This window comes from Myotis daubentonii, chromosome 17 (genome assembly GCF_963259705.1).
Source record: "Myotis daubentonii chromosome 17, mMyoDau2.1, whole genome shotgun sequence".
Taxonomy (NCBI): Eukaryota; Metazoa; Chordata; class Mammalia; order Chiroptera; family Vespertilionidae; genus Myotis; species Myotis daubentonii.
Window position 1 is genome coordinate 41,262,691 of NC_081856.1, and position 26,999 is coordinate 41,289,689.

The 26,999-nt window shown below is 43.7% G+C and overlaps 1 protein-coding gene across 2 annotated transcripts in view; it reads left to right on the forward strand.

Annotated features, from left to right (window-relative positions):
- RRM2B (ribonucleotide reductase regulatory TP53 inducible subunit M2B) overlaps positions 1-12,539 on the forward strand; it is a 33,017-nt gene extending 20,478 nt beyond the window's left edge. For both annotated transcript variants that reach the window (XM_059672029.1, XM_059672030.1), the window contains exons 7-9: positions 627-731; positions 2,342-2,455; positions 8,709-12,539. In XM_059672029.1, coding sequence (XP_059528012.1) covers positions 627-731; positions 2,342-2,455; positions 8,709-8,861 — 372 coding nt within the window. In that variant the 3' untranslated portion in view covers positions 8,862-12,539. The remainder of the gene's footprint in view (positions 1-626; positions 732-2,341; positions 2,456-8,708) is intronic.
- Positions 12,540-26,999: the final 14,460 nt, after the last annotated feature.

Genomic DNA, 26,999 nt, shown 5'->3' on the forward strand with positions numbered 1-26,999 from the left:
AGGGCAGTTGGGGGGCGAGGCAGGCAGGCAGGTGAGTGGTTAGGAACCAGTGGTCCTGGATTGCGAGAGGGATGTCTTCACAGGGATCGGGCCTAAACCAGCAGTCAGACATCCCCTGAAGGGTCCCAGATTGAAGAGGGTGCAGGCCGGGCTGAGGGACACCCCCCCACCCGAACCCACCCCCTGTGCACGGATTTCGTGCACCGGGCCTCTAGTTTAATATAAATGTCTTTTCAAAATCTGAGTGTTTCATCTGTTCTTTAAATACTTACTTTTTAAAATCATTTCTTAATTTTTTTAGACATTAAAAATGAATGAACTTTTATATAGCTCTTCTTGCTTTGTTTTCCTTTCTAAAATGCTTTTGGTCATGGTTTTGGTGTTGTTAATTATCCTTTTTTCATGTTGATAAGCTAAGATTTGCTGGCACTGACATTTTTTATTACGGGTTATTGTAATTTGCATTTTAATGAGATCTGAAGAAAAGAACCTCCTGGCCCTCTTAATCCTTCTTCTACATTCTCGCATTCTGAGACCCTGTTCTATCTGATGCTTGACACATCCCTGTGTGAAAATAGCTGATTAAACTTGTTGGGGTTTTTTTGACATTTTTTCTTCTGTTTTAGGGGCTTCACTGTGACTTTGCTTGCCTGATGTTTCGATACTTAGTAAATAAGCCTTCAGAAAAAAGGGTCAGGGAGATCATCGTTAATGCTGTTGAAATTGAGCAGGTAAGCAGGGAAGCTTATATATGATTAACACATCACTTTCTGAAGTGTGTATCGTTCTATTATTAGGTTGACTCATATGAAACTGCCATTTTGCAGGTAAAAATAAAAATCAGCAATTTCATATGGTCAATCTGACAGGACCAGTAGATAATGTATTACAATTATTATGTCAGTTTATAATTTGCTCTATATGTAAGTATTATACATTACTTTACGTATATAAAGTCTGTTTAAGGACTGTTTTTTTTCTGTCTCGTTGACCTGTCAAATTTTGTGCCATAACAAACTATTTTAATTATTTTAGCTTTATGTTTTTAGATTGTTAGCTACTAGAGGGAAGTGATAGTTTCTTGTTTGTTTTGTATTCTCAAAAATCTAGCAGGGTATCTAGCTAGAAGCATGCACCAGATGCTTATAGAATAAATAAATTAATTAATGAATAGTAAAACTCAATTTATAGCATGTAACGATCTATGACTAGAAAGATCTGGATGCTCCACTTAGGATGTGTTTTTATTATTTGAAAGAACTAGTTTAAAAGTAAAACAAATTTTAAAGAATGTTCTTAAATACTGCATAGTTAAACGGCCAAACTTTTTATATTGGGAGAGGGGAAAAGGCATAAAATACATTTTGGTATCTGTAATCATTTTGAGAACTAAGTCCAGATGGTTAATGTTTTTATTTTTCCTCTATTAACACTTTACCATTGTCTTTTAATATACTTGGAGTACAGTTTATCTCCCAACCCTCTTCCAGTCTCATTTTCTTTGTTAATTGTGTTTTCTCTCTTTTGTAATATCCTTCCATAATTAGTTCTCCACAATGATTATCTTTGGTGAATCTTTTTCTAGATATTTCAGAACAAAGTATCTCCAAGTACCATAATTTACCCTGGCACTGGGTAGCTCAGTTGGTTTGAGCATCCTCTCAGTACGCCAACGTTTCAGGTTCAATCCCCAGTCAGGGCACACACAAGAATCAACCAATGAATGCATAAATAAGTGGAACAACAAATCGATATTTCTCTCTCTTTCTCTCCCTCCCTCCCTCCCTCCCTCTCTCCCTTCCTCTCTAAAATCAATCAATATAAAAATTAAAAGTGCCAGTAATTTGATAATTAGCTTCCATTTATTTTGGCTATTTGAGAATGTGAAATAATGTGAACAGTAAATATCCCAAACATTTTTTTAAAAAATGGACATTGGTCCTGACTGGTTTGGCTCAGTGGATAGAGCGTTGGCCTACAGACTGAAAGGTCCCAGGTTCAATTCCGGTCAAGGGCATGTACCTTGGTTGTGGGCACATACCCAGTGGGAGGTGTGCAGGAGTCAGCTGATCGATATTTCTCTCTCATCGATGTTTCTAACTCTCTATCCCTCTCCCTTCCTTTCTGTAAAAAATCAATAAAATATATTTTTTTAAAAAAGAAATCAACTTAAAAAAAATGGACATTGTTTGCCATGTTGAAAGAATTTAACCTAGTTTACTTTTCTTGGGCAAGATTAGTGACTTAGAAGATTAATAAGACTAAAACTATCCTTTTATTTGGAAGATACATACTTATTGTTCTGTCTTTGTACTATATTCTATTTTTCTTTTTCTCTCAGGAGTTCTTAACAGAAGCCTTGCCAGTTGGCCTCATTGGAATGAATTGTGTTTTGATGAAACAGTATATTGAGTTTGTAGCTGACAGATTACTTGTGGAACTTGGATTCTCAAAAGTAAGATGTTTTAAAATGTATTACTACTAAGCTAAAATGTTATTGTCAAATGAGGTGATTAAAATATTGTATTTCAACTGAAATCATTTGTAACATACTAGTTTACTTTTAAAATGTCCATTGCATTGTTTTGCATGAACAAATTGGCTTTGCAAAATCCTTTGAAACGTAAAATGAAATTCATAACAGAAGTAGGAGGCTGATAAATCTTAGAACTAATAAGCTCAATAAATTATTTTCTAATAATTGCATGTATTATTTAAAATCGGATTATTTTTAAATAATTGCATTTCATATGCATATATGTGTTTTACCCTCATATAAATCTCCATGTGTCTTTGTTGTAATTTTGGCGTTAATACTTTTTTAAAAATATATTTTTATTGATTTCAGAGAGTAAGGGTGAGGGAGCAAGAGATAGAAACATCACTGATGAGAGAGAATCATTGATCGGCTGCCTCCTGCACACCCTCCACTGGGATTGAGCCCACAACCTGGGCACATGGTTCATAGGTTGGTGCTCAACCACTGAGCCATGCCAACTGGGCTGGGTAAATACTTTTAAATAGGAAATAGTTATTATGACAACATTAACTATCATAACTTACTCTTTGAACTCAGCTGTCTTGAAGTTATTTCTGTCACTTGGCTTATCAGATATAATGTATCTGAGTTTCGTAAAGAGGTGTGATTTTCTCATGACTTAGCAGATGGAAGCTGCAGCCAGACTACCTGGGTTTGAATCCTGGTTCCACTACTTTCTAGCTATGTGACTTAGGCAAGTTGCTTAAGCTTTATCTCGGTTACCTATCCATAAAATGGAGATGATAATAATAATACCACAAAGTATTGTTTAAAGCATTTAAAATAGTGTCATACTTACAGTAAAGGCACAATAAGTGGTTATGTTGTATTCAACGTAAGTGGAACATTCACAGAACTTTACTGTGTTCCACACCATGGTAATTAAAAATTACTAGTACAAGTTTGATTTCTTAGCATGGAAATGTAAGTTTCAATTGCATTTAATGAGAAGCCTTATGAAATTCATGATTCTGGGTAATTATTATCTTTTTTGGTTATGCATTTATATTCTGGTAACTACAGAAATACTGTAAAGAGTCAGGTGAGGGAAAGGTTTTTGTAAGATAAACTATCTACACTAATAAAAGAGAAAAATGGTAATTGGCGTACGGCGATACCCTTTTCATTGGCTAATCAGGGCTATATGCAAATTAACTGCCAACTAAGATTGGCAGTTAACTGCCAACAAGATGGCGGTTAATTTGCATATGTAGGCACAATGCAGGGAGGCGAAAGGGAAAGCAGGAAGAAGCCCCCTGCCACTGACAGTGATTGGAAACCCAGGGGGGAGCTAAGAGCTGGGGGGCAGGGCAAAGGCGGCCCTGGGGCCGCCTTTGCCCTGCCCCCCAGCCATGATCAGAGAATCAGGTGCCTTTTCCGCCCTGGCCAGTGATAGCAGGAAGTAGGGGTGGAGCCAGCGATGGGAGCTGGGCACGGTCGAAGCTGGCAGTCCCAGGAGCTAGGGGTCCCTTGCCTGGGCCTAAAGCGAAGCCCACGATCGCGGGGCCACTGCAGCTGCGGGTCCCCGCTGCCCGGGCCGGACGCTGCAGCCAGAGGTGTCCTGCAGGGGCAGGGGCGGAGCCCGCGCGATCGCGGCGCCCCCCGCTGCCGCTGCGGGTCCCCGCTGCCCGGGCCAGACGCCTAGGCCAGAGGCGTTAGGCCTGGGCAGGGGCGGAGCCTGCAACCGCGGGGAGCTGGGGGTCCCCTGCCCAGGCCTGACACCTCTGCTGGAGGCCTCAGGCCTGGTCAAGGGGCCGATCCGGTAATTGGTGATCGGAGGGTGATGAGGGTCAACTCCTCTGGCCGAGGCATCAGACCTGGGTGGGGGGCTGGGGGGCGGAGCCGGGGATTGGGGGGATATGATGGTCCCCTTGCCCAGGCCTGAAGCCTGGGCCAGAGGCGTCAGGCTTGGGCGGGGGGTGGAGCAAGCGATCAGAGGGAGATGGGGGTCCCCTGCCCAGGCATGATTCCTGGGCCAGAGGCCTCAGGCCTGGGCGGGGACCAGAGCCAGTGATCGGGGGGAGATGGGGGTCCCATGTCCAAGCCTGACACCTCTGGCGGAGGCGTCAGGCCTAGGCAAGGGGCCGATCATGCAATCGGAGGGTGATGGGGGTCTACGCCTCTGGCTGAGGCATCAGGCCTGGGCAAGGGGCAGAGCCAGCAATCGGAGGGGTCTGGGGGTCCCCTGCCCAGGCCTTATGCCTGGGCCAGAGGCATCAGGCCTGGGCTGGGGGCAGAACCAGTGATGGGGGGAAATGAGGGTCCCCGGCCCCAGGCTGGGCAAGGGGCCGATCCTGCGATTGGAGGGTGATGGGGGTCAACGCCTGAGGGCTCCCAGTATGTGAGAGGGGGCAGGCTGAGCTGAGGGACCCCCCCCACACACACACACCCAGTGTACAAATTTCGTGCACCGGGCCCCTAGTCCTATATAATAAAAGGCTAGTATGCAAATTGACCCTAACAGCAGAAAGACTGGGAATGACTGGTCACTATGACACACACTGACCACCAGGGGGCAGACACTCAATGCAGGAGCTGCCTTCTGGTGGTCAGTGCACTCCTACAGGGGGAGCTCTGCTCAGCCACAAGCCAGGCTGATGGCTGCCAGCACAGTGGTGGTGGCGGGAGCCTCTCCCACCTCCCCAGCAGCGCTAAGGATGTCCGACTGCAGCTTAGGCCTGCTCCCTGCTGGCAAGTGGACATCCCTCAAGGGCTCCCGGGCTGCCAGAGGGATGTCTGACTACCAGCTTAGGCCCAATCCCCCAGGGAGCAGGTCTAACCCAGCAGGTAGACACCTCCCAAGGGGTCCTAGACTGCGAGAGGGCACAGGCCAGGCTGAGGGACCCCCCCCCCCAAGTGCACAAATTTTTGTGCACCAGGTCTCTAGTCCTATATAATAAAGGCTAATATGCAAATTGACTGAACGGCAGAACAACCGGTTGCTATGATGCACACAGACCACCAGGGGGCAGATGCTCACTGCAGGTCAGTGCGCTGCCTCTGTGTGGCAGTGCTAAGGATGTCCAACTGCTGGCTTAGACCCACTCCCCAGCAGTCAGACATCCCCCGAGGGCTCCCAGACTGTGAGAGGGCGCAGGCCAGGCTGAGGTACCCCCTGAGTGTACGAAGTTTGTGCTCTGAGCCTCTAGTATTTTATAATTTTAGTTGCAACATTCTCTCTGTTTATCGATAAGTAATGAGAGAAATCAAGATTACAATTATATTAATACATTGTTTGCGGGTAGTTTTTATCGCGCACTAACAGGTGGCGCGGGCCATTTTTGCTAATTTTTTGCGCAAATGGCAACGTTCAGTAAAATTACAATAACTTTAGTTCACGTATTTATACGTTACCCGCATTCTACCACTAGTCTATAAAAAACGTATTAATACGTGTCCCGCGCTCTACTACACTGGTAGAACGTATAAATACGTAAAACGTGTAAACACGTTCCCCACATACAATGTGTTAATATGATCTCTTAAATTTATAAACTGTGTATTAAAAATTTATATTTGTTCCTAAGTTATACCAATGTGTTTGTTATAAGAAAATTAATTTGCTTACTTGAACCTTAACATGAACTCGCTATCCTTTATCCCACCACCATATCCTCACACCCACACATCCATGCTTTCCTGCTTATTGGAAAACCTTGGACCCCTGCGTCTAGTTTTCCCTTTGGGTATATAAAACATGCCTCCTACAAAAGAAAATCTAAACATAGTGTAAAACATCATTTTTCACAGGCTTTCAACATCTCTCAATAAACTCCCCAAAGCAGAAATTATACAGACCTCTTAGATTTTAATGCATTTAAATGAGAAAGTAATAATAAAAGATTGCCAAAAAGTTCCATCTACTTAGAAATTGAAAAGATATCCTTTAAAATGAGATTAAAAGTGAAAATATAAACTAATGGAAAATGTAAACTAAATGACAATAAGATTAGTATATATCAGAATTTATAGAATCCTCAGGAAAATTTATAGCCTTGAATGTATATATTAAGAAAACAGCAATTAAAATACATAAACTAAACTTTGAACTCAAGGAGCTGTAAGAAGAACTATTCTTAATGATGACAATTTTTGGTAAAATAAGAGATTACTTAAATTAGCAAATGGTTGTCATTTATACAGAATTCCAATTAGGAGCCATGTTTATGATGTTTTCAATTTCTCTTTTAGTTTAGTATTAGTCGGTAAATATTTGAGTACTTCAGTGTGTCAAAAACAAGTCACTTAATTTCACTTGGTCTTAGTTACTTTGTCTATGCCATGAATGATTTGGATCAGATTTTTGGAAGGTTGCCAGTTTTAAATCCAGTGAATCTATAACTATTGGTCCAGTACTTTTTCCACTTATCTGGCTGTATGTGGTAGCACAAATTTTCACTCCCTCCTAAAACACTTTCTGACAGGAAAAATTTCACAGAATTCTACCACTCAACCATACTAGCGTAGAAGTGTGTTGTTGTTTTTTAATTAAGAATATATATATATATATATTTCCAAAATATATACACACACTTTGAATAATTTTAAAGGCAGTGTTCATTAAAATACATTTCATTTTCAAAATTAAGCTATCAGCTGCTGAAGTATGTATACATTTTTTAGGACAGTACACACACACCTGTGTGTGTGTGTGTGTGTAAAGATATAAATCACAGAGTATACAATTCATCTATTAATAAATGAAGAATACAGTGTTTTTAATATATTCACATTTATGCAGTTATCACAACAATCTGTTTTAGAACATTATTCTTATCACCCCACAAAGAAACTCTGTACCGATTAGCATTCAGTCACATCTCTCTTTCGCCCACCTCCACCTCAGACCTAGGCACCATAATCTAATTTCTGTCTCTTTAAATTTGCCTCTTCTGTATATCCCATTTCTCATATAAGTGGAATCACATAGCATATGGTCTTTTGTGTTTAGCTTCTTTACTTAGTATAATGAAAGTATTATCAGTACTTTATTCCTTTTTATGGCCCAGTAATATTCTTTTGTTTAGCTATACTAAATTTTATCCATTTAACAGGTGATAAACATTTGAGTGATTTCTACGTTTTGGCTATTATGAATGATGCTGCTATGAACACTGATGTATAAATTTTCGTGTGGACATATATTTTCATTTCTCTTGGATACCTAACTAGAAGTGAAATTGCTGGGTCATATGCTAACTCTAGTTTTAATCTTTAGGGGAACTTCCAGACCGTTTTCTACAGTCCTGTACCATTTTACATTAATACCAGCAGTATATGAGAGTTCCAATTTCTCCACATCCTCACCAATGCTTGTTGTCTGCCCTAATGTGTGTGAAATGGTATCTTAATGTAGTCTTGATTTGCATTTACCTAATGGATAATGATTTTGAGCATCTTTTCATGTGCTAATTGGCCTTTTGTAAATTTTCTTTAGAGAAATGCTTTCTTGTCTACTAAGATTCTTTGCCCATTTTTAATTGGGTTATTTGAATGTATTCTTTCTGTGGTGTTCATAGTTTCTGCTGGAATACTCCTAAATTAAAAAGTCCTCTTTTATTGCCCCTCATGACTCATTAAAATGTTTCACAGTTTCCGCCAGCTGTATCTTCACGTCTTCTTGAATTGAGAAGCAATAAAAAAGCTTCTTGTCAACATATGTCCCACTTTTTTGGAAAGGTCACTGTGGGTAGGATTTATTCTGTCTTACCTCATCATGGTTCCTTACCTGATGTGATTATTCTCTTATGAAACTAAGAAATATTTAGGTCTACACTACACTGTTGGGAATTTAATCTTTTCTGCTATCATGTTTAGGTGACTACCTAATGGTAACACCTGTGAAAAATGTCTATAATATCTATGGTGTCTTAAATTTCTCAAGCTGAAAACATTTTAGTTGGTTGGTGTTAAATCTTTCATTTCCTGAGATAACCTCCTTTTCCCTTTCTACTTCTTAGAATACCAGAGATGCTAGCATAGTATCTTGAAGAGGTTAGTAGGTGATTTTAGTCATCTGAACATTTATCAGCCTTGAGCCTCTCCAGATCCTTAGGGAATGGGTGGTCCTGTGGGTGACTAGATAGGTGTTATCTGTTGCTCTTCTTGTGGGATATAATTTGGCTTCTTCAGAATATCTAATAACATTTCTTTTTCTTCTTTTTTTCAGATTTTTCAGGCAGAAAATCCCTTTGATTTTATGGAAAACATTTCTTTAGAAGGGAAAACAAATTTCTTTGAGAAACGAGTTTCAGAGTATCAGCGTTTTGCAGTGATGGCGGAAAACACAGATAATGTCTTCACCTTGGATGCAGATTTCTGAAATCCTTCCCTTATCTAAACTTATTGATAAAGAGCAGTCTATTTTTCTCTGCTTTAAAAAATATAAAAACAAAAAAAAATTTTTTAAGTATCTTCTTTAAGGAATTCCTAGGAGTTTGCTCAAAAGGAAATCCAAAACCAAATATCAATCCATTTGGATCTGTATGAATACACTCCAACTTTCGAGTTTAACAACCAGAATGTGACCTAAATGCTTTTGTTTTGTTACCAAAATATAAGATGGCATTATGTAGTGATTAATAGCTTGAGGTGAGGTCTCAGATTTGAATTTGAGATTCTGTCCTTACTACTTTGTGTGACACTTGGCAAGTCAGTTAATTGCTCTCAACCTCAGTGTACTTACCTTTAAAATGAGTGTAACAGCCCTGGCCAGTGTGTCTCAGTTGGTTGGAGCATCATCTCATTAATCAAAAGTTGGTGGGTTTGATTCCTGGTCAGGGCATATGCAGGAAGCAACTGATGGATGTTTCTCTCTCCCTTCCTCTCTCTAAAATAAATTAAAAATAAAAATAAATAAAATGAGTGTAATAGTAGGTCCTAAATTCAGAGAGGGCATGTGAGGATTCAGGCACAAAATAGGTGCTTAGTGCTACCACCACCACCACCACTACTGCTATTACTACTAGTACGTATTATTATTAATAGTGTTAATTGCAGTGATATTGTGGCAAAATGCTCCCATATCAAAGTAATTGTAATTCTAGATCCTAAGATCTAGTGTTAGATCTTAGTATTTTTAATGTTTGAGGAAGGATATAAAGATTTCCTAAAAATCATAATTCTCATTAATTTGAGAGTAACTTCTTGAATTCCTCGGTATGTAGTCAGGGAAATTTGGTTCTTAGTTGCTTTGGGAAGGATACTTACGGAGTGGAATTCAGGAGGTTATCTTAATAGTTGGCTTTATGAGCAAAATGATTCTGCTCCTTTAGGAATTAAAAAGGGTAACTATTGCCAGATGTAACCCTGGAATGTTTAAAACCGGGCAAATTAGCTAGATGAGCATTTCCCAAAGAGTGTTTGAAGAGTTATTAGCTCTCTAATAACTCTTGTGGGGTTCTGTGGTCAGATGAGTTTGGGAAATGCTGTACAGTCTATTGTTCTTTACAGTGTACACTCAGTACATTAAAGACTGAGAAATTCTGTAGTAAGTAAACTTATTTCCCTCTGCATATTCCAAACTTACTTAACACAGATATGTTTCTCATTCGTTAACATCTAACCTGACTGGCGTTCCTCAGAACATACTTTGGAAAAAGCTGGCCTGGAATCATTTTATATGTAGAAGACGGGCTTGTGGCTAAGCCAGGGAGAACCTGGTGGGGTTATGAACCATTTCAGATTTATGCCAAGCTGAGTCATGTACTGTGATTGGGCTCATCTGTGTTTAATACTCTTAAAACCCTTTTTTTGCTGTTGTGAGATGTAGTTCTTTTCATGGAACTGTGCATGCTGCAGGATAGCAGATGGTGCAGGAGTTGGAGGAAAGGCCAGAAGCCAAGCTCTCTGAGCAGTCTGCCCCTCTTTACAGGAAGGAAGTGTCAGAGGTCGCCTGAGCCCCAGCAGGCAGTGGGGTGCCCCACTCACAGCATAATATCATGTCATAAAATTCTGGACGCTCAGATTTAGAGATTTCCTCTTTGTATAAATTTTTGCCCCATGCATGCCACAACTACCTAATTGATTAAAACAGGATGTTCTCAAGTGGATGCGAAAGGAAATGACTATAACCTTATTTGTTAGCATAATATCAGAAACTTGAGATATCTGGCCTATGATAATACCCTTTGTTTGTTCAGTGCTTCATAGTTTGCCAGGTGTTTTTACATCACCTCATTTGGTCTCGCAACAGTGTTCTGAGGTTGACAGAGCAGCTAGTGTTGAAATTTTACCAATGGAAAGAGTGAGGCTCCGAGAAGTTAAATGACTTGGTCAAGGTCTGTTCATAGTCACTATCCCTACAATGTAATTTTTAAAGGTCATTATGTTTCTTGTATTTAGTCATTTGTCAACCTTCTTGAGTTGATTTTGCCTATTTCCCCATTAAAGTATTACATACTTTAATTAAGGTATCATATACATTAATTAAAGTATCAAAGTATCATAAACATCTTAACTATATTCAGGTAATATGTTCAAATATATTTACTGCTGTACAAAAGCTTAACATTTAAAATTGATAATATCTGTAATGGATGGAATGAAAGAAAAATAGTCCATATTTACAGTCCATATATCCTTTGTTTTGAACCCAAATTTTTCTCAGAGGTAATGACAGGTGCCTTAATATGAAGCTTATTTATATTAGCAATAAACCTAACTATATTAAGATGAAAAAATTTTAATACTGAAATACTGGATTTTTAATACACTGGTGTATTACATTTGGTATTCTATATCCTTTCCCAGGCCTCCAGGTTGCATATTTATTTATTATGTTTAATATTTTGGTTCTTAGTTTTGAAAGAATCAAGAAATTGTGGAATTTCTTTTTAGTATTATCTCGCAGGTAAAGAAAGAAAGTCAGAGTATGTTTACAATTTTTTAATAGCACATGTATTTAAATCATTGCTATAGTAATTAAAGTTAATTTTTTTTAGGAATATAAAAACTGGTAGTCCTATGATACATTGCATTTATTTAAAATGTTTCATTTTAGTATGTAGAATCATGTCTTAGAAGGATTTGGAGAGACAGTTGATCCAGTGCTTTCAGACAGGGCTGTTTTACTGTCCAATTATATACAGTAATGAACCATTATTATTACAATACAAGCTTACCCCAGTCATGTCTTTATATATGAAATTTTTACAGTTGTCTCATTTTGGAAACTCAAGTTTTTTGCTTCTTTTGCCATTTTGTTTTTCATTTGTTCATTAAAAAAGTGATTATTGAAAAAGACAGCAGCTTGCATATTTAAAAAATAAATTATTTAATCATCAGGATCTTGCATTTCACATTTAAATATGCTAACATCACTGTCTTAGAATTCCCAAATTGCATTTGTGCAGATTAAGCTGAGGGCCAAGTGTCACTAACTGGTGTTCAGTGATAAAGAAAGGCTGATGGGCTACATGAGAGCCAGCGGAGTCCTCTAATCAGTTCTTGTGTCTTGAACTAAGTTGAGTGAATTGGTAGCCAAATCAGGAACTCTTCCCACGCAGAATCTGCATATGTGGTACAGAAGTGAGATCTGCATGTCTCTGTTTGAAGTGGTCTGCTCCTCTTTAGACAACTGCAGGTGTGAAGGGGAATCTGACATTCCTGAGGCTGCACGAAGAAAGAATTTAGGCCTTCAAATTTTAGGTTATTTCTATTAAAGAAAATATAGGTAAAAATGAAAGGCTGGAGAACGATTTTTTATACAGATAAAAACATAACTCAGTCTTTTTCTAAATTCACAAGATTCTTAACTCATGCATTTGTCTTTGTTTTATGACCATGTTTTGATTTTTCCAAATGTCTGGTCATTTAACAAAGTTATTTGGTATCTACTGTGTACGGAGAGCTTTTTCAGGTGTGGTGTACCTAATATTTTTTGCTCAAATACATTATGGTCAATCAGGACAACCCTGCATACATATAATTCCCCCCCCCCCAAAGAAATGAGTTATTGTATTTTGTTTTAGTTTAGTTGAAATAAACTGTATCATAGCTACATTACTTGTGTATGTACTTTTTGAGTAAAAGTGTTTCTTTATAAGTGCAGGGGCTACCCTAATCAAGAAATGTATATATTTCCCCAACCCATTATGAACCCAATAATCCAGTTTTTCCATATTCGCATCCCAGGAGCCAAATACTTCTAGAGAAAAGGTCATACACGATAACTTGGATCTACTATAAATTCATGATTACCCACTGTTTTAGTCCAGTCAGGCTGCTATCAAAAACAATAGGTGGCTTAAACAAGACACTTATTTCTCTCAGTTCCATAGGCTGGAAGTCCAAGGTCAAGGTGCTGACAGATTCACTGTCTGGTGAGCCTCACTTCCTGGTTCACAGGCAGCTGTCTCCTCGCTGTGTCCTCCGTGGAAGCAGAGGCAAGAGGGCTTCCTGAGGTCTTCTGTTAGAGAGGCCCTAGCTCCATTCCTCTCTCAAAGGCCCCACCTCTAAACCCATCACATCGGGAATTTGGTTCTACCATGAAGTTGGGTGGGACACAAACATTCAGTTCATAGCGCCTACCTGAACCCCGTCTTGCAGTCCTACTTCAATTTCCTGGTAAACTCCATCTCCATTCTCCACAGTTGCCTTTTCACCCTATCTACCCTCACTCCAGAAACTGTCATTTACAGAGCACATGGGACCCACTTGCTTTATATATGTCATCCGTTTCATGCTCTTAAAGATCCGGTCGGGAAGGTATTTTCCCCTTCCTTTCACAGTTATTTGTTGAGTGTATCCTCATGCCAGGCGCCGTGCTGGGTGCTGGAGATCAAAGCATGAGAAGACATCCTGTCTGCTTCATGGAGCATAGTGGGGTAGACACATACCAAACAAGCGAAGTAAAGAAGAGGTTATTTCCTCCATTAGGGAGACGACTTCGGACAGCTCTACTAGTCTCCTTGCTTCAAGCGGTTCCGATAGAGCCCGAATTGTGGCCCAGTTCTTTTTGATAGCGAAGCTCCTGCTCTCACCAGAACCCCTGGTAAAGACATTGCTGCATCTCTGATGGGCACAGAGTCCCGGGCCCCACCCCTTCAAGGAGCTGCATGGCCTGGGATGGCAGCAGGGAGACAGGGCCAGAGAGCCGGCAGCTGCAGGTGGGCTCGGGCTCCAGGGGAGAAGGCCGGTGGGGGTGAAGGTTAGACTCGGCCCCATCCTGCTAGCAGTGGCAGGGGGCCCTGTTGAGATCACTGGGGGATTTGGTGGGCGGGCTGACAAGAGAATTTAGCAAAGCTAATTCCATCTAATTTTCCAAAAGGGGAAACAGCGTCAGCATCTTGCCAGCTGCCACCAATGGAGAGCCCTGAGTTGGCCGCCCCCATGGGTCCCTTCTGGAGCTAGGGAAGCCCAAGGAGGCCATTGTGGCCACTGCCTTCCCTGGGGCTGGGGCTGGGGTGGGGGCGGGGGGACACTGTGCCAAGTACCCTTCTGTGCTCTGCATGACAGAATCATGGTCTGGCTGCACCATGTGGGTCCCTGTTCCCCACCGCCAGCCTCTGGCTTCTTGTGGGTGGTACCTGCTGGGGCGATGGTGGTGGAAGTGTTCTGCTGGAGCTCATTCCCCGACATCCACATGGTGGCGCCATTGAGCTGCTGGTCTCAGCTCAGGCTGCTCCTTCCTGCGGGAACGGAGGAGGTAGATTGTAAAAGAAGGAAGATTGTGTTTCTAGGTGAGCTTGGGCCGCCTGGCAGGAGCGGGGCCTCTGGACACATAGAAGAAATTCATGCAAAGCACCGGCCCTTTAGAAAGGGTCCGTGGGGAGTCGCAGCCCAGGCTGGCTGGGTAGAGATGAAAATCCAGGAGACAGTGCCACAGGGAAGCCCTGCGTTTTGGTCCCAACTGAAGGAGAAGCCTCTTCCCATAAACGGAGGCTGAGCAGTTATGAAACAACTAACAACTCCACATCCCTGGAAGGTTCCGGAGGCCTGGGCTAGTTGCAGAGGCACAGTGATTGGTCTTTGCCTAGGGGGAGGGGGTGGTACAGAGGGCAGGGTCCCATGGCAGAAAGACGGCACTTACCCTCTGGCCCATTCTGAGAGGATCTGAGGATGGAGGGGAACATACTAGCTCTTGTCTGTTCCAGGAGGGGTCACAGCAGTTCCCTGGGCCCTGGCTATCTGCAGCTCCCGCCCACCTCCGTCTCGGAAGGTGATAGCTGTACTAGGGGCCGCATGGGTGTGTTTTCACAATTCAGATCTAGGAGCTAGGGTCATGTAATGATGCTCCATCCTGTGACTCTATCTTGACCCAGGTACCTCACTTGCAACCCATAGAAACTCTCTCAAAATGTGGGAACCGGGTGTTGGGGGGGGGGGCAGGGGGGGCGAGCACAGGCTTTAGAGCCAAACTACTTGGCTTCAAATCTTGGTTCTAAACTTACTGGCTGGGTGACTTTGGGTAGAGCAACCGTATGGATTTCCAGTGTTGTCCTATGGAGAGTGCTTAGACTAGCATCAGCATACAGTAAGCACTCAATAATTGAAGCTCTAATCTCAAAGCTTCTATCTAGCACTAAAACCCCAACTCTATGCCTGGAACATGCGCATTAGCTTGGAGAGACCTGGCTGTCAACAGCTCCTTTGAGGTTGAACTGTGGGGTTCTTGCTGTGTCTCCGAAGACCATTTCCTTGCATGGGTTTCATTTCCATCTTATGGCCGGTCCTTCAAATTTTTTTGGCATATGTTTCCCAGCATTTAGTAGGCTGGGGAATATACCCTTGTGTTTCCTTAATAAGATAGCTTTACTCTGCCTACAGCTTTAGGAGCAGGTGAAATTCAGTTCACCTTAATATCTGTGCCGGTGTAACATCCTCTGTTGCTGTTATCATGAGCGTTCCCTTTTAGGGCTAACGAATAAATCACAAGTCCTAATACTGAAAAATTGTCATTTTGTTCTACAGTTAGCAGGGACAAATAGCTTTAACGCTACCGCAAATCCCTGCCTGAAGGAGAACCCCAGCCCCCGAGATCTCATCTGCTGTGCCCTCGCCTGGATGGAGAGCTTGCAGGGTCAGACTTGCGGCTCCTCTGCCTCTGAGGCCCCTCCGCGCACCAGGTGGGATGCAGACATGTTATCCTTCGCAGCGGGGATCTCGGTTGGAGCGTTGGCCACTGGGTTCAGGCATGGCTGGGTTTAGTGGGAAAACCTGTGTGTACCTCACGTGAAGTTTCTTTGCACGGGGTCTCCTGGCAAAGAATCGACCTGGGGCAAGAAGACAGGTCTGATGGGTTTGACCCGTGTGATGGGATGGGGCAGAGATTCTGAATGTGGCAGGGAGGCCATTACACAAACCCTCCCAGCTGGAACGAGGCCTTGTGGGAGTGGGGTACAGAACGTAGCCCTTGCTGGGAGCCAGACCACACCGAAGGCAACACAAAGGGAAGGTGCCCGCCCTCCTCTCCAGGCCAACGTGGAGCCTGGCCGAGCAGCATGAAGTGGGCGTGCTTGATTGTTCCAACTCGTGCCATTATCAACACCGGTGCCGCACATCTGTGCATACACCTGTACACGCATGCATACTCAGCTTTACACACATCTGAGGTTTTTCCCTGAGAAACATGGGGTCAGAAGCAGCAGAACTCTGAAGTTGTCCCACTATTTCTTTTTTTAACTCTATATGGAAAAAAAAATGCATTTATAGCCAGGCCTGTTTTTTCTTTTTTGTTTTTCCTTTTATATAAGAGAGGTTTATATACAAAACTTTTGTTGTACTAAAACTGTAGGTACATTCTAAAACCTTTCCTTTGGCCCCAGGGGAGGCCTTTTGGTTTTCATTTTTATTTTTGGCTGCACTTCTGTTTATCTGTGGCAGATACTCTCGCTGTCTACTCCAGAGCCACGGCCAGCCCTTGCCCACGTCCAATGGGAGATGGTGGGGAAGCCGCCTCCTTGCTCTCTCAGACTCCCCCGCAGCTGAAGTGGCTAAGTGGCCCGGTCTGGCTAATGAGACATAAAGGAACGCCTGTGGGAGCCTCACGGAGAAACACGTTTTCCTCTCTGCTAAGGGTGCAGCTTGTGAAGAGAAACTCTCTGCCAGGAGCACCCTCAGTGCCCTGCCTTCAGACAACCGTGTGCGGCTGCAACCTCGGGACAGGGGCAGCCAGTTCCTGCTCATGAGGCAGCAGGCACGAGCAAGGACAAAAGAGCAAGACACCGATGAGGAAAGGGTTCAAAGGAAAAATGCCCGGGTTGTGAGGGTCCTGTTACATGGCCGGACCTGCCTTGGCACCTCCTACTCCCCATTTTCTGTTCTGTGAGACCATAAGTACCAAGAGCAGCCGTTCTTATTCACGGCTTCTGTTGCTTACAACAAGGGCATCTTAATGGAAACAGCCTCTCCTTTTAAAAAAATTCCAAATGAGATTATTCCCGCCCACCCCCGCCCCCCGCCCCCATCCTGCATTCCTTAACTATGCATGGGGGGGGGGGTTGGACACTCCCACCCTGATTACATTATTTATAAACCATTTAAAATGTAAGACACCGTGTCCATTTCCCAGCCATTCTGGCATCCATCACAAACATTCCTGCCCACTCAGCCGGGGTCAGCCTGGCTTTTCCAGGCTTGGGCAGAGGACACAATGTAGCCACCAGCAGGCAGCTGCCTTCCCCATGGCTTCCCCCTGCCGCTCCCTGGGTCCCCCAGCGCAGCCAGGGCCTGACCTGCTGTGAGGCAGCCCTGCCTGCTTCTCCTATCAGGACTGACCCAGCACCTTCCTTCCTGAGGAGGGTCAGGGAGGGTGGGTCTCGCCCCGCTGCCTATTCGTGGAGACCAAGTTAGAAGTGCTTCATGTGAAAACCAGAACCTCTGTCCGGAAGCTAGTACATGAAGTGCTCCCGCCCAGAATACTAAGAGCCCAGCGGTTCCTCCCGATGCAGGGACGCCGAACCCTGCTCCCTTCTGCGGGGATGTTTGGACGGGGAAACGTCTGATCGCGTTACTCCCGAATGGCTGGCTTCCCGCTGGGATTTGGCTCACATTCAACTTCCCTGTGACAGGAGTAAATGACAGGGCCTCTCCCGCCCCGCAGCCCACACCTTTCACAAACAGCTCAGTGGGAGACGGTGGGAACCTGTGATCACGCCGAGCAGCCAGGCAGGTCAGGAATGCCCCTTCCCGGTTTGGAGCTCGATAGCTGAGCAGAGAGGGGAAGGAGGGGCAGAAGCTCAAGTGGAGGTGTTGCAGGCGCGGACCGGGGTTCCCCGTGTGCGATGCAGTGAAAACCCGAGTGCTGGGCTGGGAGTCACAGAGACCAGGAACGTGGAAAGATGCAGTGGTTCTCAACCTTCTGGCTCTTTAATACAGTTCCTCATGTTGTGACCCAACCATAACATTATTTTCGTTGCTACTTCATCACTGTCATGTTGCTACTGTGATGAATCGTCATGTAAATATCTGATATGCAGGATGGTCTTAGGCGACCCCTGTGAAAGGGTCGTTCGACCGCCAAAGGGGTCGCGACCCAGGGGTTGAGAACCGCTGCTCTAGGTCCATCCATGTTGTTGCAGATGGCAAATTTCATTCTTTTCTATAGCTGAGTCATATTCTCTTGTACATACCCACTTCCTTATCCATTCATCTATCGAAAAGCTGTTCTTCCAGCCCTCACTGGACAATTCCATTCCTCCCCACATGTCCCTGGCACCTTTCAAGCTGCTGTGAGTCTGAGGAAGTCTGTATGCAGGCCCTTTAAGAAGGTTGCCTGGGACTCCAGCAGCCTCTATCCCTGCTGGTTTTTACAGCCAGAAATCATGGGGACTTCTCTTCCTGGCATTGGAACCCTGGGCTGTGGGGCCTGGTGTGGGGCTGGGATCCCTGTCTCCTCAGGGGGGACCTCTGCAGGGAAAATATCTGTCCCAATTTTAAAAATACTGCTTTTTTTAGAAAGAGAGAGAGAGAGAGAAACATTGATGGGCTGCCTCCCATATGTGTCCTGACTGGGGATTGAACCTGCAACCTGGGATGATGCTCCAATCAACTGGGGCCACATGTGGGTTTGGGACCATCCCGTTCTGCATCTCCAACCCTTTTACTAGTCTCTACTGGCTTTCCCTTTAAATCTTTAGTTGTAGGACTTATATTCAGCTAGATTTTAGGTGGTTCTGAATGGTAGTTGTTCTGTAATTTAGTTGTCATTTTAATGTGGTCGTGGGAGGTTCTGAGCAGTGTTTACCTATGTCACTATCCTGACCAAAAGCCTCAAGTTCTCTTTTTGAGAAAAAAAAAAAAAAGAAACAAAAATATGTGTTCCTTTAAGAAGAAAATCACTTTTAATAGGGACTCTCTGAAGAAACCACTTGAACCATTTATTCCAACAACACTTATAAATTGCTTTCTTTTCTATTTGCTGATAAGAGAAACCAAAGGATTTAATATATTTTTGACCTTCAGGAGCTAAATATTAACTCTTTAATCGGATGGAGAAAGGGTCTCAAATAAACTTGGCCTGTTCCAGGTGGTAAAGTTCTTTGCCCTTCAGTGTAAAGGAGCACGGTAAGAACGCTCTTGATGTCAAATTATTTTATTACAGGAACCTGTTTCCCCCTTCTGATATGTAAGCTTGCCAGGTGTTTGTTCCTCTCAAGAACCATGAAGTGGGATTTAGATCATTATGAGGAGTCAAAAAACATGACCAGGATAAGAAGTAATCATGGTTCCTAGACTATATTCGTTAGTCAATTCAAATATAACTGAACTTAAAATAAACTTTCGCCAGTTTTAAATTCTGTTCCTGACAAAAGCTAAGTTCCCCGTTCCAATGTTCTAAAAACCACCTTCGAATTTCTGGCCTGTAAAACGCCAGTTGCCTGTCTCCTCTTGCAGGGTGGTGAAAATAAGACCAACGCGCAAGACAAAGCTGTGTTTATGTTTCGTTCTACGCTCCCAGCACACTGATCCTATCACCTTTGGCAGGAAAAAATATCGTTGGGACAGAGCATTGTTAAGAAGACTGTTCCTCCTGCCACCAAACAGACCCTTAATTTATTATATTTTACTGTTTCCCTTTATAAACTTTCTCCTCTGCCTGGTCGGAACCAGTGTTTTAGAGTCAGACTCTGCTTTCTATAATGGACAGAAACTATGTCTATGATGAAACAAATGCCTTAGATTACTTTATTAGAATTCCATGAATAGCCGCATCCTCCTAGGGTTGGGTTCCGTGTCCTGTTCGGTAGACATGTACCAGATGCTGCTGACTGAGGACGTTTGACCTTAGGACCCGTGTGGCCATTTAGCAGGAAACCAGGTGTAGAGCTGGGTCTGGGTGGGGCATCCCTTAGTGCATGCGTGCCTGTAACTCACGGAGGGCCGATGCCAGAAACCCTCCACCAGGAACCTCTGTCCATCTTTCAAGAGAATCGGGCTCACCTAGTGCTCCTTAGGTCTTAGACTTCCTCTGTGATGGAGGCTGAGTGGTTGTGGGTACGGTGGTGTTTCGTTCCTACTTTCTTTGAAAGTAGTAGGGCCCAGCAGGAAGGAGAGGGTGTGGGAGCTAACCATCTGGCTTGGGATCCCAGATCAACCACTTGCTATGCGAGACTGAGGTTCTGATGTCACTCACCGCTGGGCCTCCTTTCTTCGTGTGAATAAGAGAATGTGTGTAAACTGCTGAGAACGATGCCTGGCATTACTGAGAGGGCAGCCAGTGTGTGCTCTTCCTCCCCCTGCATCTGCTTCCCTCCCCTCGTTTCTTGGCTCATGGACCTTTTATGAAAGCAGATGAAAATCAAGCCCAGCACAACTCTCCCTCTTTGTTTTTTTTTGTTTTGCTTTTCCTAGCATTTGTGTTCTCCCATTCATCTTTGGACCATTCTCCTTCTCTTCCATCACTACATACCTTTGCAGAGTGATTTCCTGTGTTTCCATGGCATCAGCTGCTAATCACACGTCGGTGACTTTTGGATCCTCTTCCTCTCGCCTGAACTCCAGACCCACCTTTCCATCTGCTCACAAGATACCCGGAGGTCATTCAAATCAAGCTCATTTCTTTCCTGCCACTTACACCATTATAGTAAAGTTCTTTTTGTCAGTATATCTTCCTGATTAGGCTCCCTGATCTTTTCAAGGGCTGAGACTATTTCTTATTTATTTATTATTATTATTTTAAAATATATTTTTATTGATTTCAGAGAGGAAGGCAGTGGGAGGGAGAGAGAGAGAGAGAAACATCAATGATGAGAGAGAATCATTGATCGGCTGCCTCCTGCACACCCCCCACTGGGGATGGAGCCTATAACCTGGGCATGTGCCCTGATTGGGAATGGAACTGTGACCTCCTTGTTTATAGATTGATGCTCAACCACTGAGCCACACCGGCCGGGCTGTTTCTTATTTATTTTTGAATCTTTAGTGTTCAGACAGATTTTAACTGAAAAAGTCTTTATTTTACTTCTATTTTTTGAAAGACAGCTTTGCTAGGCATAAAATTCTGGGTTGAGAGGTTCCCCTTCCAGTATAACACCACCACCCCTCCATATCCATTTTAAGGATCCCGGTGGATGCCTGAAACTGTAGACAGTACTAAACCCTGTATGCAGTGGACCCTTAAACACATGGGTTTGAACTGCCTGGATCCACTTACATGGAGTTTTTTCACTTGACCCATGAGTTCAAACACATGTTGTTCAAGGGTCAGCTCATGGTTGGGAATCTGTGCAGGAGGGCCTGCTGTAGTTATACCTGGACTTTTGGCTACTCAGGAGGTTGGTGCCCCTAGCAGCAGCAGGGTCAAGGGTCAGCTGTATACTGTGTTTTTCCCTATACATACATACCTTTTCAGCGAAAGGAAGCACTTTATGGCTTCTCTTTGGCATACACACATTGCCAGTATCTCCACTCTTATACTTTGGGGCCCTTATGCAAGTAAAATAGTTGGATGGCAATTCAGTTTAGAAGCCAACAATTTTTGATGGATTTAAATTTGTCTTTTCCCTGAGGAAACCCTACAAAGTTGTGAAAATCTATCCAAGGAGGAAATGCAAAATGATTGATTTCTATGGTAATTTTTCTACAACATTATTATTAGAGAGCAGATGCTTTCTCTTTTTGAATGAGGACAAAAAAAAATCATTTCAGTTCATAAAATCACAAATTTCAGAGATTTTTAAAATGAGGATGGAGGAGTCCAATCACAAAGACACTCATTTTTGTGATGCTGTGGTTGGTGCTAAATTTAATGGGAAAACAATTAGGATTGTAATACCCAAATTTTCCTGAATCCTTTTTAAATAAAGCATTCCGTCATTAATCAATTAATTAATGCAATTCATCACAATGTTTTTGAAATCAGAAAGCTAGAATGCGTCATCACAATATGAATCTATCTGTGAAAATAAACATTGCCTCCCCAGCCTGTGGAATGTTTCATGAATGAGCTACATTTGTACCTCCCTGATTTTTTTTATAGATTGGCTCATGGTGGTGATGATGATGGTGAAAAAAGGTGAAGCTGATGCTGATTGTTGATCATAACTATACCTTATTAAGGGCTTATCATATTTCAGGGATATTATCTCATTTAATCTTCATCCAACCATATGAGCAAGTGCTAATATCACCCCCACTTATAGATGAGAAATCTAAGGCTCCGACAGGTTAGGTTGTTCAAGGTCACACGGCTGGCGAATGGCAGAGACAGGATTCAGACTCAGGTGTGCTTGACTCCAAAGGCCACTAACTTTGCTAGAACAAGTCATGCAACTCTACAAGCGTGGGCTGGTTTTTGAGCTGCTCACGGGGCTGAATCTCACATCTTGATTCCAAAAAACCGCCCAGACAGGATCCCTGACAAAGACCTTTTTAATCTTCCTCTGCCATGTCAGTGTCCCCTTTCAAGCATTTCTCCAACACCTCACGATGCAGAGCTGTTGGTAACCCTGCCAAAATGCTTATGGTTTGGAGATACCCTCTTTTTACAGAAATTATTTTTCAATTGTATCTTACATTCAATATTATTTTGTATTAGATTTAGGTGTACAGAGTCGGGTTAGACCATCAAAATAAGCAGATATCCTGTCCCCCCCCCCCCCAATTATTTTTGCATTATTAGATCCTGTGGGTGATTTTCCATAATTTACTTAGAAAAATGAGAAAACCTAGTTGTTTGCCCCAGAACTCCATACCTCTCAACAATTAGAAATAAATGGTCACTTTCTCTGCAGCAGAGGCCCACCAGGGAACTGTCCATGGTGTTTCCTTACAGAACTAACGAGTCATGTTAGGACCTTCCAGAGTTGGACATGGTGCTGAATTTCTAGCTCTCTCACTTCCTCCCTCCTTCCCCTTTCCTTTCTCTCTCTTTCCTCCCCCTTACATGTGTTTATGAATTACAGAGATGCTACAGGAATACAGGAAATGTATGTATATCCATATAACTTGTCCCCTTGCATTTCAGATGTCAAGATTCTAATTCAGGGGTCCTCAAACTTTTTAAACAGGGGGCCAGTTCACTGTCCCTCAGACCGTTGGAGGGCCGGACGATAGTTTAAAAAAAAAAACTATGAACAAATTCCTATGCACACTGCACATATCTTATTTTGAAGTAAAAAAAAAACAAAACAGGAACAAATACAATATTTGTATTTGCATGTGGCCCGCGGGCCGTAGTTTGAGGACCCCTGTTCTAATTTTCTGATAATTAGAAATAGCAATATGTTTATCATGTGCTAAAACAATAAAAGAATGTTCTTTAATGAGAAAGGTCATAGGATGCCTGCCACACATCCAAAATATTTGGTGTCTTTAGGTTAACCGTCTTGTATTATTAATCTTCAAGTCCCATGAATATAAAATACAAAGAATCTTAACTTACAGGCCTACTTTGGTTGAATTTCTGAGTATATAAACCACTTCTTTTTAAGAGAGGGAGGAAGGGAGAGATACAGAGAGAGAGAAACATTGATGTGAGAGAGACACATCGATTGGTTGCCTCCTGTACGTACCCCAACCGGGGATCGAACCTGAAACCCAGGCATGTGCCCAGACAGGAATCGAACCTGTGGCCTTTCAGGCTATAAACCACTTTTTAAGGAGCAAAAGAAACCGCCTCACTGTGGTAGGCTGCACCACTGTTTCCCCATAATTTTGGTGCTTCTCTCTATGGTGTCTCTGTTTATGGGAGGATTGCACATCCCAGCCCTGCCCTGTTGAACTCCGAAGAGGCCATGTGACTTGCTCTGGCCAATATAATATGGGCCACTTCTGAGCAGAAGCCGTAAGAACCAGCATGTGCGGGTCACAGGGCCACAATGCGACTTCTCCATTAGCCTGAGTCCCAAAGGGAAATTAATTCGATCAGAGCAGCAGCTGACCCTCACTGGACAAGTGGAATAAAGGAGGAACAAATCTTTGTTGTAAGTCACTGAGGTACTTGAGCCATTTATTACCGCAGTATATATATATATATAACTTACCCTTTCATGATTGACACTCCTACCCACTCCCATTTGCCACTGCAAAGAAAAATAAATTTCTAGTGGTGGTAAACAGTAGACTTTGAATGTATGCAATAGAACCCATGTGGATTACAAAATACTCAACCTCCTTTTCTCTCCTTTTGGCTAGAACTAAAGAGATATTCCCGATAGCCCTTCAGACCAGTTTCTGGGCACTCCCTATCCGTTTACATAGGCTGCCATGACCGAATCCCATAAATTGGGTGGCTCCTCACATGCCAAGGAGCCGGTGTGGGTGGCTGTGAGAATTCTAGTCACCATGTACAATATTTGCCTTTAAAACACAACAAAGTTGTCTAAATTCAAAATGAAAGTCTAATTGCACCCAGTACTAACCTAAAATTAAAGTAATTCCTTGCTTTCTTTTCCATTGTGTTTACTTTGTTAGAATAAATGGAAGCTTTAGATCTTGTATTGTGTTCCCTTGGAAACAGATTCTGAGACAGGGAGCTGTATGTAAAGGGATGTTTTGGGGGAGTGATATTGGAACATTGACGTATAAGGACACAAGGAAGGCAGAATTGGTTGAAGTGAAAAGCTGTCAAACAATGTGGTAGCAACTGAGGCTTCAGCTCATCCTTTGATAGTTGTCCCTCATGGAGACAAAGAGGTCTGGCCTTTGTAACCCTGCATCAAGCAATCATGGCTGTGGACTGCCCTCTGGGAAGGGGCATAGCCTCGGGCAAGGCAATGCCCTGTGGCTGAAGACAACGTTCAACTGAGTTGTCAGCGGCTGAGATGAGCAGCTGGAGGAGTGAGTGCATTGGCTCCAAAGAGAAGATCTGGGTGGGTCCATTGCAACCCACCTTCGTGCCATTCAGATGAACTCCCTTCTTATGGTAAGTTTGCCCCACCTTGGAACAGCTTTCACAGGATTCTTGTTTATCTTGTATTTTGATGAGTGAAATCCCCTGGTCTCCTGAACCCATGTATTCTACCAATCAAGACCTAGCTCCATGCAGTGGTCACTGATGTGGGATGGCACCCAACCCCTTCAGCTCAGCATCTCTGGATTGGCCCCTCAGATGTCTTTAAGAGACCATTCTGCTGCTATTGGGCTGACGGCTCCCAGTGGTGTGCAACGTAGGACCAATGGATGCCGTGATCTTGTTCTCATTGCTCCACCTTCTTTCCCGGAGGGTGTGGCTCTCATTCTGAGGCAGTGCTTTGTGGTGTTCCATGGACATAGACCGAACGCTCCATAAGTCTCTGGTTGGTGATTCTGGGTGAAGGCCCTGAAGAAAGAAAAGGCAAACTTCTATCCAAGGTATGTGTTGATCTCAGTTAACATGAACTGCTGCCTCATTTGGGGTAAAAATGGTCAGTCTCCTTGAGAGACGGTGTCATATCCAGGAGCTTAGCTCTGTTGCTGGTCTGTTGGACACCCAGCAGTGACAGTAGCTACATCGGCTTTGAGTGGAATAAGCTCCACCCCTGCCAGTAAGGCTGTCATTCATGAGCCCAACGCAGCAGCAGTGAAATGGGCGAGGTTAGAGGCTGGCTGATGATATCTGGCCAATCATTCTGTCTACTGGGTTGTCTAGTACCTCTTCCATCGTGCATAGTCTGTGTCAGGTGTTAGCATGTGATACATTAATATTTTTGCCCACTACCATTATTCCAGAGGTCTTTTTCTGAAATCTTATTGACCCTTATATTTCAACTAGAGGCCTGGTGTATGAATTCGTGCATGGGTGGGGTTCCTCAGCCCAGTCCCGATTGGGGCTGATCAGGGCTGGCTGGCTGGGGGGTGGGGGGTAGGGACCATGGGAGATTGGCCGGCCATGGGAGCTCACTGACCACTAGGGGACAGCTCCTGCATTGAGCGTCTGCCCCCTGGTGGTCAGTGCACATCATAGCAACCGGTCAACCAGTCGTTCAGTCACTTAGGCTTTTATATGTATAGATCTTTCTCTTTCCAGTTCCCTGATCAGCCAGCCAAGCTATTGCCACTCCCTAGGAGTCCATGGACATCCTACCTCAGGTCACTTCTTTCCACACACGCTGGGTGACTTTGGGAGGATTTCCCTGTCTTATGGCTCAGTGGTGTTGTAATTAGCAGCAGGCACATCCACATCCCCAGCTGGATTAGCCTGGGCTGCCATTACCAAATACCACAAACTGGGTGGCTTGAGCAAAAGGAACTTAGAGTTTTGGAGGTTGGAAGTTTGAGACCAGTTTGTTAGTAACGACAGGTTCTGATGAAGGCTGTCTTCCTGGCTTGCAGATAACTACCTTCTCGCTGTGTCCTCACATGGTGGAGAGAGAGAGGAAGCAAGCTGTCTGGTATCTCTTCTTATAAAGGCACTAATCCCATATGGGGGCCGGACCCTTATGGTCTCATCTAAATCTAATTATGCTCTGAAGACCTCGTTTCTAAATATTATCACAACGGGGGTTAGGGCTTCAGCATATGCTATTGAGGGGGGCAAAAATCAGTCCATAGCACAAGCCATCTCATTCATGAACCAAGATCAGCCTATTTTCCTCCTCTTACAGATGGTAATAAGTCCCACCTCTCCCCCGCCCCCCCCCCCCCCCCTTGTAGCCATAGCTGTGAACTGAAATAGTTCTGGGCCTTCTGCTTCTGCTGCTTACGTCTGGCTCTGCTGGTGCCTGATCCTGGATCCACCACTTCCACCTTCTGATGGATTGCTCACCTGTGGCAGCACCTATATCATGATGGGCAGCTTTAGCTGCATGGCCATTTGATGTTAGTAGACTATTTACGAAGGTGTGGACAGAGTTAGGGGAAACAAGAATGGAAGGTCATTCCCACCTCTAGACCCGAAGGGGCAATGTGAGAGGGCTGTTCCCAGGACCTAGAGAGGGAAGGGTCCTCCTAGGGAGCTGGGGCTGTGGTCTCCCCATGCTGGGCAGGGAGGGAGTCCGCGGTGGGGGGTGGTGAGGGGGGTGGAGGAGGATAATTATCTGAAATTTGTCTCCCACTTCCCTCCGTTCTCCACCTGGTGCTGCCCCTTGGCTGAACCCCA